This window comes from Colobus angolensis, unplaced genomic scaffold (genome assembly GCF_000951035.1).
Source record: "Colobus angolensis palliatus isolate OR3802 unplaced genomic scaffold, Cang.pa_1.0 Scaffold37, whole genome shotgun sequence".
Classification (NCBI taxonomy): domain Eukaryota; kingdom Metazoa; phylum Chordata; class Mammalia; order Primates; family Cercopithecidae; genus Colobus; species Colobus angolensis.
Genome location: NW_012117043.1, coordinates 317,583 through 336,566, shown reverse-complemented (window position 1 = coordinate 336,566; position 18,984 = coordinate 317,583). Strand labels below are relative to the sequence as shown.

At 39.4% G+C, this 18,984-nt stretch overlaps 1 protein-coding gene across 5 annotated transcripts in view; it reads right to left on the bottom strand.

The window, feature by feature from the left end:
- The window catches only part of SYNRG (synergin, gamma), a 98,807-nt gene that overhangs the window by 52,849 nt on the left and 26,974 nt on the right, over positions 1-18,984 (bottom strand). For 2 of the 5 annotated variants that reach the window (XM_011953618.1, XM_011953619.1), the window contains exons 7-10: positions 11,587-11,664; positions 6,665-6,861; positions 5,516-5,764; positions 3,690-3,823 (exon numbers count right to left, since the gene is read on the bottom strand). In XM_011953618.1, coding sequence (XP_011809008.1) covers positions 3,690-3,823; positions 5,516-5,764; positions 6,665-6,861; positions 11,587-11,664 — 658 coding nt within the window. Of the gene's footprint in view, positions 1-3,689; positions 3,824-5,515; positions 5,765-6,664; positions 6,862-11,586; positions 11,665-12,633; positions 12,868-14,396; positions 14,700-18,984 lie in introns of all 5 variants that reach the window. The other 3 variants (XM_011953616.1, XM_011953617.1, XM_011953620.1) reach the window with 3 other exon arrangements.

Here is an 18,984-nt window from a genome sequence, read left to right as displayed (position 1 = left end):
AGTCTCGCTCTGTCACCCAGGCTGGAGTGCAGTGGTGCGATCTGGGCTCACTGCAAACTCTACTTCTCAGGTTCAGCAATTCTCCTGCCTCAGCCTCCCAAGTAGCTGGTATTACAGGCACACACCACCATGCCTGGGTAATTTTTGTATTTTTATTTTTATTTATTTTTTTTTTTGTAGGGACAGGGTTTTGCCATGTTGGCCAGGCTGGTCTCAAACTCCTGACCTCAGGTGATCCGTCTGCCTCGGCCTCCCAAAGTGCTGAGATTACAGGCATGAGCCACCGTGCCTGGCCAACCCTGGCCCCCTTGTTAACTTTCTATGATCAATGTCCCATATCTGCTTTGTTGATTAGTCTAGGCTCCCGAGTGCCCGGCACATAGTATTTTCTGAATGAGTAACTGGATGATGTTGCTGCCTTCTAGAGGCCCTTCAGGTTTTATGCATGGGCTCAACTGCCATCTTTCCTTTGACTCTGACATCTAGTTCAACACAGAGTCTAACCAATTTCTCAGATATAAACTGTTCAGTGTCTATAACTCCAAACCCTGAGTAATTCTCATCATCTCACAGCAAGATGACCATGGCAACTGAATTTATCCCATACACAGTAGCAAGAATCACTTTCATTGTGCCACTTCTTACTCCTAAAATGCTTTAAAATAGAGTATGTTATAAGTCATAAGGCATCCCACAACTGGTGCTGTCCCTAACTAATGTTATTTTCTCACAGACTAACAATGCTCTCCATCCTGGTCTACTCCTAACATCTTACTTGCCTTTTCATCTTCTCTAACAAATAATGCCCATTTTCTGTCCAAAATGGTTTCTCCTAGGCTTAGCTATTCACATCATGATTTAACAAATCTCTTTTTAAAACAATTTGGAGTACAGATTATCATAAACTAGGGAATACATTTTATACATATATTTAAGGACTAATCCTAAGAGAACTTTATCAGATAATTTAAATACCAGATAAAACTAAGTGTCCTTAGAGCAGGAACTGTGGTTTTTGCTTCTGTATTTCTCATGCCTATCCCAGTGTCTGGCATATAGCAAATACTAAATAAATGTTTTCTGGATGAATAAATGAATATTGAGTATGAATTCTAGATAATACCAAAATAGTTTCATTCAGCTGGGCATGGTGGCTCACGTCTGTAATTCCAGCACTTTGGGCGGCCAAGGTAGGCAGACCGCCTGAGGTCAGGAATTCAAGACCAGCCTGGACAACATGGTGAAACCCCGTCTTTACTAAAAATACAAAAATAAGCTGGGTGTGGTGGCGCACGCCTGCAGTCCCAGCTACTAGGGAGGCTGAGGCAGGAGAATCACCTGAATCCGGGAGACAGAAGTTGCAGTGAGCCGAGGCTGCGCAACTGTACTCTAGCCTGGTGACACAGAGAGGCTTCATCTTAAAAAAAAAAAAAAAAACAAATAAACAAAATAGTTTCATTCAAGGAAAGCATGGAAGTAGTCAAGTCAGAGCTATATGTAAGAGGAATATCTGCCAAGTATCGTATATGAAAGTAAACTATTACATGGAGATAATGCCACACAAAATTGCTAATACCCCATATATCTCAGATCTGGCCACCATCTTAAAACTTTCTACCCCCAAATTTTAATTTCATCTACAAACAGAGTTTTGCTCAGATAAATAAATCACCGATTTGATAAATTAGGTTTATAAGCCACATACTATAATACAGTCATCCAGCAAATCTTTATTAATTACATATGATGGGGCCAAGCACTACATATATAAACATGAATGATTGTCTTCAGATACTTACAGCCTAGTAAGGGAAACAGTCAGGTAAACCAGCAATTACAATTAGGGCACAGATATTCATCAGGTACTACAGCAGTAGCAAAGGAGGGGCCCTTAACTCACCTTGGAGGTAGGAATTGGTTAGGAAAAACTTCCTATATTTAGCTGATTTCCGAAATGGAACTATAACTATAGGGAGATTAGGTAGGGGTATTTCAGACTGAAGCAAACAGACCGTATAAAGTTTGAAAGAGCACAGTCAGTTTGGAGTCATGCTGGCATGGCTGGAGTGTAAGTCATGGGAAATAGCAAGAGTTGAGAGCGGGCAGGAGTTAAGATCACACACTGTCACACAGAGCTGACAGAGTTAATGGTGGTAAAGGAGAGAGGACAGAGCCAAAGTAAATAGCATGCTTTTAATCTGGTGACTGAATATGGTGACATCATTCACCAAGGAAGGGAATAATGATTTAACACATTTTTATTTGGCTATGAGTAGGAAAACAATGAATTTAATTTCATGCAGTGAATTTGAGATGCCTTGAGTCATTCAGATGGGAATGCTTAGATAGTAGTAGTACATACAAATTTTGTTCGAAGGAAGAGATCTGGAGTAGAAATACAATTTATGTGTCTAGAAGGTTTAATTTGTTTGTGTTGGTGCAGCAGTCCTGGAAATACCAGCACTCTATGGTCTCATTCCTTATATGTTTCTTCTATATGTTACGTACATGCATTTAATATATTTTTAAAATCAGGAGAATAGTCTCTTTTCCTAATTTGTAATTCTCTATAATGCCTGTCCCTTAGTTCTTGTTATAGTGCGTATGTGGCAAAGTGCTAAGAGATAATCAATTGGCTAAACGGGGAAGAGAGGAGCAAAACTGCATAAACAGGAACACAGGAGACACGGAATATGTATTCTGACAAAAACCACTTTGAAAAATAAAAACAAAGGAATTCATATCACTTACTCTGGTGTCTGATGTGTTCCACTTTGCAGAAATATCTAAATACTTTTTTAAAAATGCCGGCTTGGCATGGTGGCTCATGCCTGTAATCCTAGCACTTTGGAGGCCAAGTCGAGAGGCTCACTTGAGGTCAGGAGTTTGAGACCAGCCTGGCCAACATGGCGAAATGCTGAAACCCCATCTCTACCAAAATTACAAAAAAATTAGCTGGGTGTGGTGGTGGACACCTGTAATCCTGGCTACTAGGGAGACTGAGGCAGGAGAATCGCTGTAACTTGGGAGGTGGGGGTTGCAGTGAGCCAAGATCATACCACTGCCCTCCAGCCTGGGCAACAGAGCAAGACTCCATCTCAAAAAAAAAATTAAAAATGCTGACAACATACTGAATCAGTTACTGTACCTGAAGCTTAACGTGGCATGTAAAACCTTAGAGAAATGTTTATGCAGCTGTCTATGCAAACAACAGAAACCTGAAGGCTTAAAAGACACTAATGTCAATTATACAAGAAATGTGAATAAATATGATTAGCGTTCTGAATTGCAATTCTGTGGAAAAGCAACAGTACATAACATTACAAAAACATTTGTACAATTATGTGCTCCTGCCTAAAACACTTTTCAACAGTTGAAGACCTTGCTTTAATGCAGGAACACGAAGTCATCACTGCACAGGTGCTCTAGCTATAATAAAGGTTTGGCACAGGTGAAAAAGAATATTGCCAGGCAGGTGTGTACTTAGAGGAAACAGTAGGAGCTGAAGTTTAAGGTGGACAAAGGAGAGAAGTTTGGAGAGTAAAAGTATTAATACAGAAGGAATAATCACAGAAAGTAGTAGAGTAAGGAGTCTTAATTTTTAAATTTCTCACACCTAGCCTTCCTATTACGGATGTCTCTTTCTTAATGGTTAAATACAATGTTAAATATCTTAAACTCTTTCCTACCTGTTTCCATGCTGGGAGTTACTTGCTTTTGAAGAAGCAGGCAACTCTTGGAAATCACTGAATGAGTCATCAAGGGATCCTGACTTAGAAGCATCTTGAAAATCCTGGAAGTCGTCTTCTTCTGGCTTTACTACCTAGGTTTATAAAGGATATTTAAATAAATAGCACTGACTGACAAAATAAATACACAACAAATCTCCAACATTTAACTTCAAAGACTGCCCTTAAAATTTCTCAGTTTAGATACATTAACTCAAGTGCTTAAGGCAGGAATACTGTTTTGTATTTTAGATACTCTCTGGTACAAATGGTAAAAAAAAAATGGTTTAAATAGCTAATCTAGGCTGGGCGCAGTGGCTCACGTCTGTAATCCCAGCGCTTTGGGAGGCCAAGGTGGGCAGATCTCCTGAGGTCAGAAGTTCGAGACCAGTCTGGCCAACATGGCGAAACCCCATCTCTACTAAAAATACAAAAATTAGCTGGGCATGGTGGCATGTGTCTGTAGTCCCAGTTACATAGGAACCCAGGAGGCGGAGGTTGCAGTGAGCTGAGATTGTGCCACTGCACTCCAGCCCAGCTGGGCAACAAAGCAAGACTCTGGCTAAAAAAAAAAAAAAAAAAAAAGCTAATCTATACATTTTAAAAATAGCTGAATGACATTCATTGGGTTACTAAGTGCCTGCTATCTTTAAAAGACACATCTAGCTGGGTGTGGTGGTGGGCACCTGTAATCCCAGCTACTTGGCAGGCTGAGGCAGGAGAATGGCTTGAACCTGGGAGGCAGAGGTTACAGCGAGCCAAGATCACACCACTGCACTCCAGCCTGGGCAATATAGCAAGACTCTATCTCAAAAAAAAAAAAAAAATTAAAAAGGTCAAAATGCTAAAAAAAAAAAAAAAAAAGACATATAGATATATCATGCATGTTTGCAAATTAAGTGACACAAGCTCATCATAACCAATCACATACAGGTACAGAGTGGACACTGACTCCTAATCCCACACTCTAGAGGTACTGTTAACAGCTCATTTGTTTTAAAGAAAAATGAGATTACATATATTGCTCTATACTCTAACTATATAACAAAGACACATTTCCATGCAGTACATGTAGCTCTATCTTACTCAGTTTAAAGATTACCACCACTGTGTGAATGAACTGAAATTTATTTAACCTTTCTCCTCCTGTTGGATATTTAGCTATTTCCACTTTTTACTCTAACAAATAAGGTTACAACAAAAATTCTTACATATCTTTGCTAATTTGAGTTACTATTTATTGGGATAGATTTCTAATAATGTGACTGCTAGGAGAGAAGACAGAGACATGCTAAGGCATTTTTTTTTTTTTTTTTTAACTGAGTCTCCTTCTGTTGCCAAGCTGGAGTGCAATGGTGTGATCATAACCATAGCTCACTGCAGACTTGAATCCCTGGGATCAAGTGATCCTCCTGCCTCAGCCTCTGGAGTAGCTGGTACTATAGGTACACACCACCACGCCCACCTTGACATGTAGAATTCTGATAACTATTGCCAAGCCTGCCTTTCAACAAGGCTGTACCAATAAGCCTAGAGTGTATTAGTCACTTTTACCCTACTTTTTCAATGACATTAAATATTATATACTTAAAACATTTTTGCTAATCTGAGAAGTGAAAAACTAAAGTATTTTAATTTCAGGTTTAGCAGTTTTTCTGAAAGATACAACCTAAGAATTTAAATGTGCTCCCTATAATCCAGTAACCTACTCTACGTATCCCTGGAAAAAATGGTGCCCAGATTCACCTTCAGTGATTATTTGAAATATGCACAGCTTCTCCATTTACCTGATTTGCAGGGAAGGTTGGTATGAAACCACTAGAAGCCTGGGCTGCAGCTCCACCCACTGGTCCAACAAGGTTAATACCCATGACTGGCTGTCCAAGGCTGAGGGGCATGGAGCCCGCAGGGCCTGAAGGTATCATGGTTGGCTGACTCACCGGTGCAGGCAGAGTCATAGAAAAACCACTTAAAGTTGGAATAGGAGCTGCTGGGAACTGGTTTAAAGCATCAGGACTCATTGCAGGAACGCCCCTCTACAAATGATAGAAAGAAAATGGATTAGGGGGTTGTAAACCACATACGGTCGAAATCTGGCAGAGACGGAAAGATAAAAATCTGTAGCCTTTGCATGTTTCCACTCCTACTCCCAAAACTCATGAATTTGATTTAAGAAAAAAAGTTACAAGGTCAATGCAAACCTAATACTTAACAAAGAAATGGCCAACACATATCAGTTCTGACATTTTCACTTTCTGACACGTTTGGTTAATTCTATATGATCAAATCATTTTAAATGACTTTGCAATAAAAGGAAAATTTCTACCAGACTGAGAATACTTTATATCTATGAAATTTTAGAGAAAACTTCAAAAGACAGAGTAATTTCACCTATTACTGACTAACTTTCAAGTTCAGAGAATGTTAATATATTAAAAGTCTTTAGGCCAGGCATGGTGGCTCACACCTGTAATCCCAGCACTCTGGAAGGCCGAGGCAGGCGGATTACTTGAGGTCAGGAGTTCGAGACCAGCTTGGCCAACATGGTGAAACCCCATCTCTACTAAAAATATAAAAATTAGTCAGGCATGGTGGCAGGTGCCTGTAATCCCAGCTACTTGGGAGGCTGAGGCAGGAGAATCACTTGAACCCAGGAGGTGGAAGTTGCAGTAAGCTGAGATCGCACCACTGCACTCCAGCCTGCGCAATAGAGTGAGACTCAGTCTCAAAAACAAACCAAAACAAAAGGTCTTTAAACAAAGGAATAACTTGCTATTATGCACATCATATAAACTCTACATTTTTGAAGTACTACATCCTGAAAATGATCTAAATTTTAATGTACAAGGAGTTACACAATATAGTAAAAAAGATTTCATATCCTTGCAATTTATACTAATAAAGTTATTTGATCTAACTTAAGAAACATGGTTTACCTGTGTTACCGCTATCATGGCTAGAACGGTATAAAGTTCTTCTTTTGTAAGTTTGCCAGGTGTAGTTCGATTAGCTAAGGCCCATATCTGTCCAAGAGTTTCCCTGGGAAGCCCAGATGACATCAGAATGGGATACAGTTTGGCAGTATCTATTCCGGTTGGAGTCATTGTGGTTTCTAAGATTTTCTTATAGGCATCTATTAAAGGAAAGACCAGATTACAAATGGAAACACATTTCAAGTGATTCATTTTTTGGGGTGCCATTGTTGGTATACAAGAATAATCTTCAATCAAACTGCTTTAATAGAACCAAAGCCATGTCAGGGTTTAAACTGCTTTAAACATATTCCAGTGCGGCTGGGCATGGTGGCTCATGTCTATAATCTTTCAGCACTTGGGAGGTCAAGGCCAGCAGATCATCTGAGGTCAGGAGTTTGAGACCAGTCTGGCCAACACAGTGAAACCCCATCTCTACTAAAAATACAAAAATTAGCCAGGCGTGGTGGCATGTGCCTGTAGGCCCAGCTACTCAGGAGGCTGAGGCAGGAGAATCGCTTGAACCCCGAGACAGAGGTTGCAGTGAGCCAAGATCGCAACTCTGCACTCTGCACTTCAGCCTGGGAAACAGTGAGACTCCGTTTCAAAAAAAAAAGAAAAAAAATTGAGATATTCAAGTGGAAATGTCCAGCAGACAATTAGAGTCTGGAGCCTGGTACTAAAGATAAAGTTTACGGCTAGAGGTAAGACAAAGTCTTATAATTCAGTAGAAGATTATAACAAGACAGCATGCTTTGGATATTACAAGAGAAGCCGTAGAGTACTGATGGTGGGAACAGTTTGAAAAGAGCAACAGGAAGTAAGAATTATACCAACATCACTCTTCTCCAGTAAATTAGAGGCTGTGACAGAAAACACCATTGGAGAAGGTGCTATGGAAATACAACCTTTAAGGAAAGACCCAGTTTCTGTTAGGGTGAGGAAGCAGAACAAGTATCTTAAAAAGGCGGGTATGGTTGGTGAGTTTTTGATAATAACATGGGTTTTCCAAAGGACCAAGTGGGAAATGTTAGAGATAGGGCTAAAATAAAGAATGCCAATATTGCATGGGACATACTTATACTAAAAAATTATTTGCTTTTTACCTGAAATTCAAATTTAACTGGGCATCCTGTATGGTTATTTACTAAATCTAGCAAGCTTAGTTAGGGAGATGAAAGTTAGTAGGGCTAAGGTGGACAGAGAAACTGTTTAAAAAAAAATTTTACATCTGGGATTATAAGTATGGATTACAGGTTAGTGGGCTCTCCATAAGAACACATATTTTTGGCCGGATGTGGTGGCTCATGCCTGTAATCCCAGCACTTTGGGATGCCGAGGTGGGCGAGTCACAAGGTCAGGAGTTCGAGACCAGTCTAGCCAATATGGTGAAATCCCATCTCTACTAAAAATAAAAAAAAATTAGCCAGGCGTGGTGGTATATGCCTGTAGCCCCAGCTACTCGGGAGGCTGAGGCAGGAGAATTGCTTGAACCCGGAAGGCAGAGGTTGCAGTGAGTCAAGATCGCGCCACTGCACTCCAGCCTGGGTGACAGAGAGAGACTCCATCTCAAAAAAAAAAAAAAAAAAAAGAATACATATTTTGACTAGAAAGTATACGTGCATGTATGTTTGGAAGGAAGAGGGAGAAAGTAATACAAACTGGCAGAAAATGGATAAAACTCCAAAATATACCAAGATCTAGATTTCGTTTGTTTGGCTTGAGGACAGAGAAGAAGAAAAGATACAAACTGTCTAATAGGCATTTGGAAGAAAAGTCATTATTTTTATGTACAGTTGAATTGTACATACGATTTTGGTAACAATCAGCCTTTTGTCATTATAAGTAGTATCAGAAAATGCATTTGAATGAAGACTATAAAACATTAATACAAGAAATTGAAGGGGGCCGGGCGCGGTAGCTCAAGCCTGTAATCCCAGCACTTTGGGAGGCCGAGACGGGCGGATCACGAGGTCAGGAGTTCGAGACCAGTCTAGCCAATATGGTGAAATCCCATCTCTACTAAAAATAAAAAAAAATTAGCCAGGCGTGGTGGTATATGCCTGTAGCCCCAGCTACTCGGGAGGCTGAGGCAGGAGAATTGCTTGAACCCGGAAGGCAGAGGTTGCAGTGAGTCAAGATCGCGCCACTGCACTCCAGCCTGGGTGACAGAGAGAGACTCCATCTCAAAAAAAAAAAAAAAAAAAAAAAAAGAAATTGAAGGGGACATAAAAAAGTAGAGAAATATTCCATGTTCATGTTTTGGAAGAATCAATGTTGTTAAAATGTCCACAGTACCCAAAGCAATGGGTAGTACAGATTCAATGCAATCCTTATCAATACCAATTACATTCTTCACAGAAACAGAAAACATAATCCTAAAATTTATATGGTACCACAAAGGACCTAGAATAGCCAAAGCCATTCTGAGCAAAAAGAACAAAACTGGAGGAATTACAGTACATTACTGTATACTACCTGACTTCAAATTATACTACAAAGCTATAGTAACCAAAACAGCATAGTAATAACATAAAAACAGACACAGAGACCAATGGAACAGAACAGAGAACCCAGAAATAAATCCACACATCCACAGTGAACTCATTTTTCAGAAAGGTGCCAAGAACATACATTGGGAAGGGTCTCTTCAATAAATGGTGCTGGAAAAACTGGATATCCATATGCAGAAGAATAAAACTAGACCCCATCCCACACAAAAAACAAAACTCAAATCGAAATGAATTAAAGACTTTTAAATCTACCAGAAACTACGAAACTACTAAAAGAAAACTTAGGGAAACTCTCCAGGACATTGATCTGGGCAAGATGTCTTGAGTAATAACCCAAAAATAATGGCAACCAAAGCAAAAATGGACAAATGGGATCACATCAAGTTAAAAAGCTTTTGCACTGCAAAGGAAACAATAAAAAAATGGACAACACACAGAACGGGAGAAAATATCTGTAAACTATCCATCTGATAAGGGATTAATAACCAAAATATATAAGAAGCTCAAACAACTCAATAGGAAAAAAAGCTAACAATCTGATTTTAAAATGGGCAAGACAACTGAACAGGCATTTCTCAAAAGACATGCAAATGGCAAACAGGTTTATGAAAAGGGGCTCAACATCATTGATCATCAGAGAAATGTCAATCAAAACTACAATGAGATATCATCTCACCCCACTTAAAATGGCTTTTATCCAAAAGACAAGCAATAACAAATGCTGGTGAGGATGTGGAAAAAAGGCGACCCTCATACACTGTTGGTAGGAATGTAAATTAGTATAGCCACTATGGAGAACAGTATAAAGGTTTCTCCACAGTGGCTGTACTAATTTATAAGCCAAGATTCAAAAGCAACCTAAGTGTCCGTTGACAGACACTTTATCAAATGGATAAAGAAAATGTGGTACATATACACAATGGAGCAAAATTGAGCCATAAAAAAATCGAGATCCTGTCATTTCCAACAACATGGTTGGAACTGAAGGACATTATATTAAGAGAAATAAGTCAGGCATAGAAAGACCAACTTCACATATTCTCATTCATTTGTGGAAGCTAAACATTAAAACAACTGAACTCATGGAGACAGAATAGAATGATGGTTTCCAGAGGCTGAGAACGGGAGTGGGAGGGGGGAATAATGGGGATGGTTAATAGGCATAAAAATATAGTTGGATAGGAGGAATAAGATCTAGAATTTGATAGCACTACAAGGTAGCTACAGTCAACAATAATTTGTGCAGCATACTCATTTGTGTATAATCTTATTGATCAGATGTTTAAAATTATTTCGAATACTTCAATAAAATAATTATTTTATTATAAGAAAAAAATAACGAGTATAATTGGAACGCTCATAACACAAAGAAGTAATACATGCTTGAGGTAATGGATACCCTATCTACCCTGATGTGATTATTACATATTGTATGTCTGTATCAAAATATCTCATGTACTCCATAAAAATATACACTTATGTAGCCATAAAAATTAAAAATAAATTTTTTTTTGTTTAAAGAAGAAAATGCACTTTGAGGATTTTCTTTTCTTTTTTTTTTTTTCTTTTTGGCTCAGCAGTAAAGATACATGTAAAGAAAAAGTAGGCCTGGTGCAGTGGCTCACACTTGTAATCCCAGCACTTTGGGAGACCGAGGCAGGCAGATCACTTGAGCCCAGGAGTTTGAGATCAGCCTGAGCAATATGGTGAGACCCCGTTTCTACAAAAAAATACAAAAATTAGCTGGGCGTAGTGGCACGCACCTGTAGTCCCAGCTACTAGAGAGGCTGAGGTGGGAGGACTGCCTGAGCCTGGGGAGGTCAAGGCTGCAGTGAGCCAAGATTGTGTCACTGCACTCCAGCCTGGGTGACATAGTAAGACCTTGTCTCAAAAAAAGAAAAAAGTAAACACTATCCTTCACATCTTCCAATGTGAAAAAAAAATCCCACATGGTCTTTTATTTCATATAGTATTACATGACAAATAAGTCATAGAAACAATATTTTTAAAAATATAAACTAAGAATTCAGAAAATGACATTAAATATTTTAGTAAAATTCTTGATAAGTTATTAATTGCTGAACTAAATATTTGATAATGTCCATTAAAGCATAATAAATCTAAGTGAGCTTTTAGAAATGAAAGTATGATGGTTGATAAAACATTAAAACTGTTCTCCTTCATTTATATAGTTATTCCATACATGAGGCAGTCTTATGAAACAGGACATTTATTTAATTTCTATACTCTTTCAGAAAAAAAGAAAAATCACAATTCCACCCGCATATTTTGTAACTACGACAGTAAATATTTACAACTACATTTACAATATATAAAGCAAAATATCCAGATGGGAATCCTGGGCATTTTTACCTGGAACCAAACTCTCATTGTAAATCCAAGGAGGCATTCTGGGCTGAGCAGGATCCTGTGAGGGAAATACTCCCACACCTAGAAGATAAGAAACATCAATGTATACAGTGGTCCATGGAGAAGATGGTGAAATCACACTGAGTCATCGTTTTTTATAAAGAGCACTGGCTGGAGACACTAAAAAAAGTCACCAATACAATTAAAATATTTGGTCCCCCCTGCCCCAGATTCAGAATAAAATATTCGGTTTCTAAGCAACTCTTGTACGTTAACTATGTCCTAAAGAGTAAATTATACAAAATCTAAAATGTATCAATTTAATACTCTAAATCATATAAGCCTTGCACCATTTAACATGTATTACAAATTAAGGGAAAAAAATGATAGATGATAGTTTAAAATTATGTATCTAAAAGTATTTAATTGTCCAAGCTTTACTTGCAGTTTTTACTAGTGCTTCTTTGCAAAGTTTCATTCTTTTTTTTTTTTTTTTAATCTACATATGATACAGATGTTTTAAATACACAGGACTTTTGGGGGCTTTTTGTCCAGTGAAATATCCTCCCAAAAGTTTGCCTCCTAGGCTGCCCACATTCTAATTCATTTCTGAGGGTTGAATTTATAAAATTTAGATATTTTAGGCAGTGGTGTATATGATTTATTGTAGACAAAGCAAGACTATATTCTCATTGGTGACTTTTCCAGTTACATTTTAACTTTTCAACCTTTATGGAAGAAGACAAAGTATAAGTGGAAAAAAAGAGAGTTTTTATAAAATAAAAGGAAAGAAAATTTTAAATCAGAAATGATTCCAATTAAGAAAACCAGTTATCAAAAACATTTTTAAAAAGGAGTAACAGTGTGTTGAAATAATTCAGAGCAAAATCTTAGGGGTTAATTGGAGAAAGGAATGCATTAAATGTATTTCAAGCAAAATTTCGATTAGCAAAATCAAGCAGCATTCATTTGAAGATTAATGCTTAAGGTGTTAGCATTTGAGCAACGTTTGGTTAAACAAGTTTTTTGTTGAATGTTTCACGAGCTCACCACTCTCTTCAATTGACAGGTTTTGATCTGAAGTCTTTTCTGCCTCTGCAGTGGTGGTACCACTTACACATCCATCTACAGCACCCCCGTTACTGGCCGTTAAACTGGGATGGCTCTTACTGGAACCTGGGCCTAGGGCTTTGTGGCCAACTTCAGAAGTATTTAATTTAATGTGTTCCTGCCCAGATGTACTTATATCACAAGATACTAGGAACTTCTCCTCCAAGGAAGGGCCTAAACAAACAGCATGAAGGATTATTTGTATATAACTGTATATGTGTATATGTCTAATCTTTTCAACATCCATCTCCACCCCCATATTCTTTTCTTTTCTTTTTTTTTGAAACAGAGTCTCACTCTGTCACCCAGGCTATAGTGTACTGGCACGATCTCAGCTCACTGCAACCTTTGCCTCCCAGGTTCAAGCGATTCTCCCGCCTCAGCCTACTGAGTAGCTAAGATTATAGGCGCCCACCACCAAGCCCAGCTAATTTTTGTATTTTTAGTAGAGACGGGGGTTTCGCCATGTTGGCCAGGCTGGTCTCGAACTCCTGACCTCAGGTGACCTACCCACCTCAGCCTTCCAAAGTGCTGGGATTATAGACGTGAGCCACGGTGCCCAGCTCACTTCCATATTCTAAAGGGAGGCCCTGCCACATATAATGTAAACACTGTGGCTAGGTGCCGTGGCTCAAGCCTGCAATCCCAGCACTTTGGGAGGCCAAGGCAGGCAGATCACAAGGTCAGAAGTTTAAGACCAGCCTGACCAACATAGTGAAACCCCATCTCTACTAAAAATACAAAAAATTAGCCAGGCATGGTGGCAGGTGCCTGTAATCTCAGCTACTCGGGAGGCTGAGGCAGGACAATCACTTGAACCCAGGAGGCAGAGGTTGCAATGAGCTGAGATCACGCCACTGCACTCCAGCCTGGGTGATACTGCAAGACTCTGTCTCAAAAAAAAAAAAAAAAAAGTAAACGTTGAAATAATTCAATTAGTGCACATTTGTATAGGACTTGAGAGACTATTAGAGATTTTAGAGAATGTAAACATAATTATCTACTGTGATTCTAAAGAATTCTACAAGACAGTAGGTGGAAGAGTATAGTAGAAGGAGCACTACCTTTGAAATCTGACAACCTACATAAGATAACACTTTCACTAATTCCTAGGAAGGCCTCTGGCCAGTGACATCATCGTCATCTCTTGGTCTGTTTCCACGTCCATCAAATGAGAAAGTGTGGATTGAGTACATGTCTGCCAAGATCCCTCCCAGCACCCTGTCTCAAGCCAGGATGTGTAGCTGTCTCTATTCATTTTACAGACGACAAAATCTAAGGCACATCAAGGACAAACTGATAGTAAATGAACAACCCGGGCTTCTGCCCCCAAGTGCCCTGTCACTGAGGCTGAAAGAGTACTTTCTAAAGAAGCCTTTCCTAGCTCCTTATTCTTAAGAAAATGATATTGGTGAATCTCCCAAACAACAATCTTCCAGAAAAATCAGAAGATTTCTTTTAAAGTTATAAGGCAGTTTAAAGTGCTCCTACTTGAGGAGCAAAAGTTTTAAATCACCTTTCTGGAATGTGAAGACTCCAGAACTTAAAAATCTAAAACACTTGTTTTGTTGAATTTCAACAGCGGTCATACATTCATGTACATGTTTATTTGCCAACATCACTGGATTATTCTACTTATGTAACAAAAATAAGTTATCCCAGGATATCTTAAGAATATTTTCATTAATAATGCTAAGAGTTACCTGCTTTTGGTACACTGTGTGAGGCTGAAGCAGCAGAGAAGTAAGGAATTTGCCCAGGGACACCATGTAAGGCAAAAGGCACTGGACTCTGACCTGGAGGGAGAGGCTGTGTCCCAGCCTTCTGTGTATGCAACTGGCCAAGTGGGGTGGAGGGGTGGAAAGACTGAAAGGGCTGGGACGTGGAAGAAGGCCCACATGGGGGAACTTCAACAGGTCCCTGCATAAAGTCACTGAATTCTTCTTCATCAAGAAAGGCAGGTGATGGGGAGACAGTTTTAGTAGAATGAGATGATGTGGGGCAATCTGCAAAATGGAAAATGGCAATGAAACACACAAAAATGGAAACCAACAGAGAAAAAGGAATTAAGATGTAGTACAATTCCAAAAGAATATATTGAAACATAAATAGGGAGGTGAACAAGAAATAACAAGTAACAATAGTCAAATGGAATTATATGATGCATGTAAAACACTTTGATGTCTATTTATACACAATTTTATGTCTTTCTAAAGGGGAATTTTAATAGCTATTTTGCATTTGGTTCGAAAAAGGCAAAACTAAAAATGTATGTATCTATTGATTTATTTTAGAGACAGGACCTAGGCCAGAGTGCTGTGGCATGCTCACAGCTCATGATCATAGCAGCCTCAAACTCCTAGGCTCAAGCAATCCTCCAGCCTCAGCCTCCTGAGTAGCTAGGAATATAGGCACATGCCAGCATACCCAGTTAATTCTTCCTTTCTTTTTTTTTCATAGAGATGGTGTCTCACTATGTTGCCCACGCTGATCTCGAGCTCCTGGCCTTGACAGTCTTTCTTTCTTTCATTAGATTAAGAATTTTTCCCCTGAGACCACTGATGCTTTACATCAAAGTGATGATTATTTTTGAAGTCGAAATGATCTGTTTATCTAGATAATATTATCTCAAACCAATACACATCAGATGTAAGAAAACCTACCTATATAGTGCTGAATACATTTTGGACAGATATATACCATGATGACTAAATTTCATTATTTATTAAGAAATTCAGTAAGAAATAATGCACAATACAAACTTGTAATTTTTGAAATATCATGCTTGATCCACACACTTGCATAGATCATATTTCAGTAAAGTTACCATATGAGGAATAAAAATTACAAAAGAACTTGTTTTTTTTTTTTTTTTTTGAGATAGAATCTCTCTGTGATGCCCAGGTTAGAGTGCAATGGCATGAGCTCAGCTCACTGCAACCTCTGCTTTGTTCCCCAGGTTCAAGAGATTTTTCTGCCTCAGACCCTTGAGTAGCTGGGACTACAGGTACACACCACCACGCCCAGTTAATTTTTGTATTTGTGTGTTTATGTGTGTGTGTGTGTGATGGAATCTTGCTCTGTCACCCAGACTGTTGCTCTGTCCCCTGGAGTGCAATGGCGTGATCTTGGCTCACAGCAACCTCCACCTCCTGGGTTCAAGCAATTCTTCTGCCTCAGCCTCCCAAGTAGCAACCACCACGCCCGGCTAATTTTTGTATTTTCAGTAGAGATGAGGTTTCACCATATTGGCCAGGCTGGTCTCGAATTCCTGACCTTGTGATCTGCCCGCCTCCACCACCCAAAGTGCTGGGATTACAGGTGTGAGCCACCGCAGCCAAATTTTTGTATTTTTAGTACAGATAGGGGTTTCACCGTATTGGCCAGGCTGGTCTTGAACTCCTGACCTAAGGTGATCCACCCACCTTGGCCTCCCAAAGCACTGGGATTACAGGCTGAGACACCATGCCTGGCCAAGACAAGAATATTAAACACATTATTAAGGTGATATTTTCTTGTGAAAAGCATCAACATTAGGATATATAAGGTGCTAAATCAAACAACAACAGTCAATTTAAGAAAGTAAACCCTGCCTGAAGACTACGACTACCTTTAAAAGATTTTTGGCACTAAAGGATATAAATGTCACTGTGGCTTTTTATTATTAAATGTAAAATTCACTTATGTAATGAACCTGCTCGACTGGGGCTACATTTAACATGAAGCTCTTTAACAATACTATTTTATTGTTGCATCTTTACATGTATTATTGTTACTACTACTACTATTATTATTATTTGAGACTGGGTCTCCCTCTGTCAACCAGGCTAGAGTACAGTGGCATGATCTCAGCTCACTGCAACCTCTGCCTCCCAGGTTCGATTCTCGTGCCTCAGCCTCGCAAGTAGCTGGGACTACAGGCGCCCACCACCACGCCCGGCTAATTTTTGTATTTTTAGTAGAGACAGGGTTTCACCATATTGGCCAGGCTGGTCTTGAACTCCTGAATTCACATGATCTGCCCGCCTTGGTCTCCCAAAGTTTTGGGATTACAGATGTGAGCCACCACGTCTCACCTTCTTTGTTTTGTTTTTGTTTTTGTTTTTCTGAGATGGAGTCTAGCTCTGTCGCCCAGGCTGGAGTGCAGTGGCGCAATCTCAGCTCACTGCAGCCTCTGCCTCCCAGGTTCAAGCAATTCTTCTGCCTCAGCCTCCCAAGTAGCTGGATTACAGGTGTGCACCACCACGCCTGGCCCCACATTTTTTTTTTTTTTGAGACAGAGTCTTGCTCTGTTGCCCAGGCTGGCGTGCAATGGCATGATCTCCGCTTGCAGCAACCTCCACCTCCTGGGTTCAAGAGATTCTCCTGCCTCAGCCTCCTGAATAGCTGGGATTACAGGCATATGCCACCACACCTGGCTAATTTTGTATTTTTAGTAGAGATGGAGTTTCTCCAGATTGGTAAGGCTGGTCTTGAACTCCCGACCTCAGGTGATCCGTCCACCTCGGCCTCCCAAAGTGCTGGGATTACAGGTGTGAGCCACTGCGCCCAGCCTCCCCACATTTTAAATTACTTTGAATTGCTTTAATATGACTAAAGTCTATTGTTACAGTAAGTAGTCTTTTTTACTTCACTGACTTGAAGCTTAGGAGTAGTCTTTTTTTTTTTAAGAAATGGCTCTCATTTGAAAAATGGAGACCCTGCATACTTCTTTCCTCTCTCTAGGATCAATGAAATAAAACCTGGATGCACTAAAAGTTCTAAGAAAGATGCAAAATATGCAAAATTATTGCCTTAATTAAGTTTGTTTTAAAAAGAAAAAGCCCTCCCACATTATATTCCAAGTCTCCCAACAATTACCAAGACTGGATTTAGGTTCTCAATTTGGGTTCCCAGCTACTTAAAATATTTTTTAAATGGACCCTGACTATTTACTTGGGATATACTATAATGACCAAACCAATGTTTCTTTGCATTTGGCTAGAATGTGTGAATTCTATGTGGAATATATTTTGGCCCATACCAACTCTAGCAGCTAATGTATATGATTAAAAAGAAGTATAAAAGTTATATGATGGGCCAGGCACAGTTGCTCACGCCTGTAATCCTAGCACTTTCGAAGGCTAAAGCAGGTGGACTGCTTGAGCCCAGGAGTTTGAGACCAGTCTGGGCAACACGGTGAAATCCTGCCTCTACAAAAAATACAAAAATTAGCTGGGTGTGGTGGTATGCATCTGTGGTCCCAGTTACTTGTGAGGTTGAAGTGGGAGGACTGTCTGAGCCTGGGAGGTCATGGCTGCAGTGAGCTGTGATCATGTCCCTGCACTCCAGCCTGGGCAATAGAAAAAAAAAAAAAAAAGTTATATGATCATATAGTTTGTATATTCAGTATTCAGTATTTTAGATAAACAATCTATAAAGAGAAATTTAAAAGGTGCCTTTGGTGGTAGAATGGCTGGAAACTCTTTTTATAAATACTTTACGACTAGATTTTTGGTTTTTTGTTTTTTTTCAGATGGAGTCTCACTCTTTCGTCCAGGCTGGAGTGCAGCGGCGCAGTCTTGACTCACTGCAGCCTCTATCTCCCAAGTTCAAGCTATTCTCCTGCCTCAGCCTACCAAGTGACTGGGATTATAGGCATGTGCCACCATGCCCAGCTAATTTTTTGTATTTTTAGTAAAGATGGGGTTTCACCATGTTGGCCAGGCTGGTCTTGAACTCCTGACTGCCTTTCTCTCCTTTTCCTAACCTCCAGCCTAGGTCCAGTTTTAGTATTAACTTCCAATATATATTCTTAAATTACTTCTTGACTAGCTTATTCAACTTATAATTTTCATTTTTAGGTATGTTTTTCCTTTCTAATCTCAGCCTGATTGCTAATATCTATTTTCTTTTCAATCTTGTATATTTTATTTTGGGGCATACTTTTGGAATGGGAATCTTCAGTGAAATTAACAGAACAGAGTAAAGTTGTCCCGGAAAATCAAGAACTGGTTACTATGCCAGTGATTATTCCTTCTTGATATCAACCATGAAAGGTACTATACAAGAGTTCAAGATAAAATTTATCAGTGTAACATTTTCCAGCAGAAGGCAGTACTTTCTTGGCTGGCTAAATGATTTATGAAAACTATTCACCTATTCGGTATGTTTTCTTGAAATCAGCTGATAAAATGTCAAAACGTTGAATTTTTGCGATGGAGTCTTGCTCTGACGCCCAAGCTGGAGTGGGCAGTGGCATGATCTCGGCTCATTGTAACCTCCGCCTCCCGGGTTCAAGTGATTCTCCTG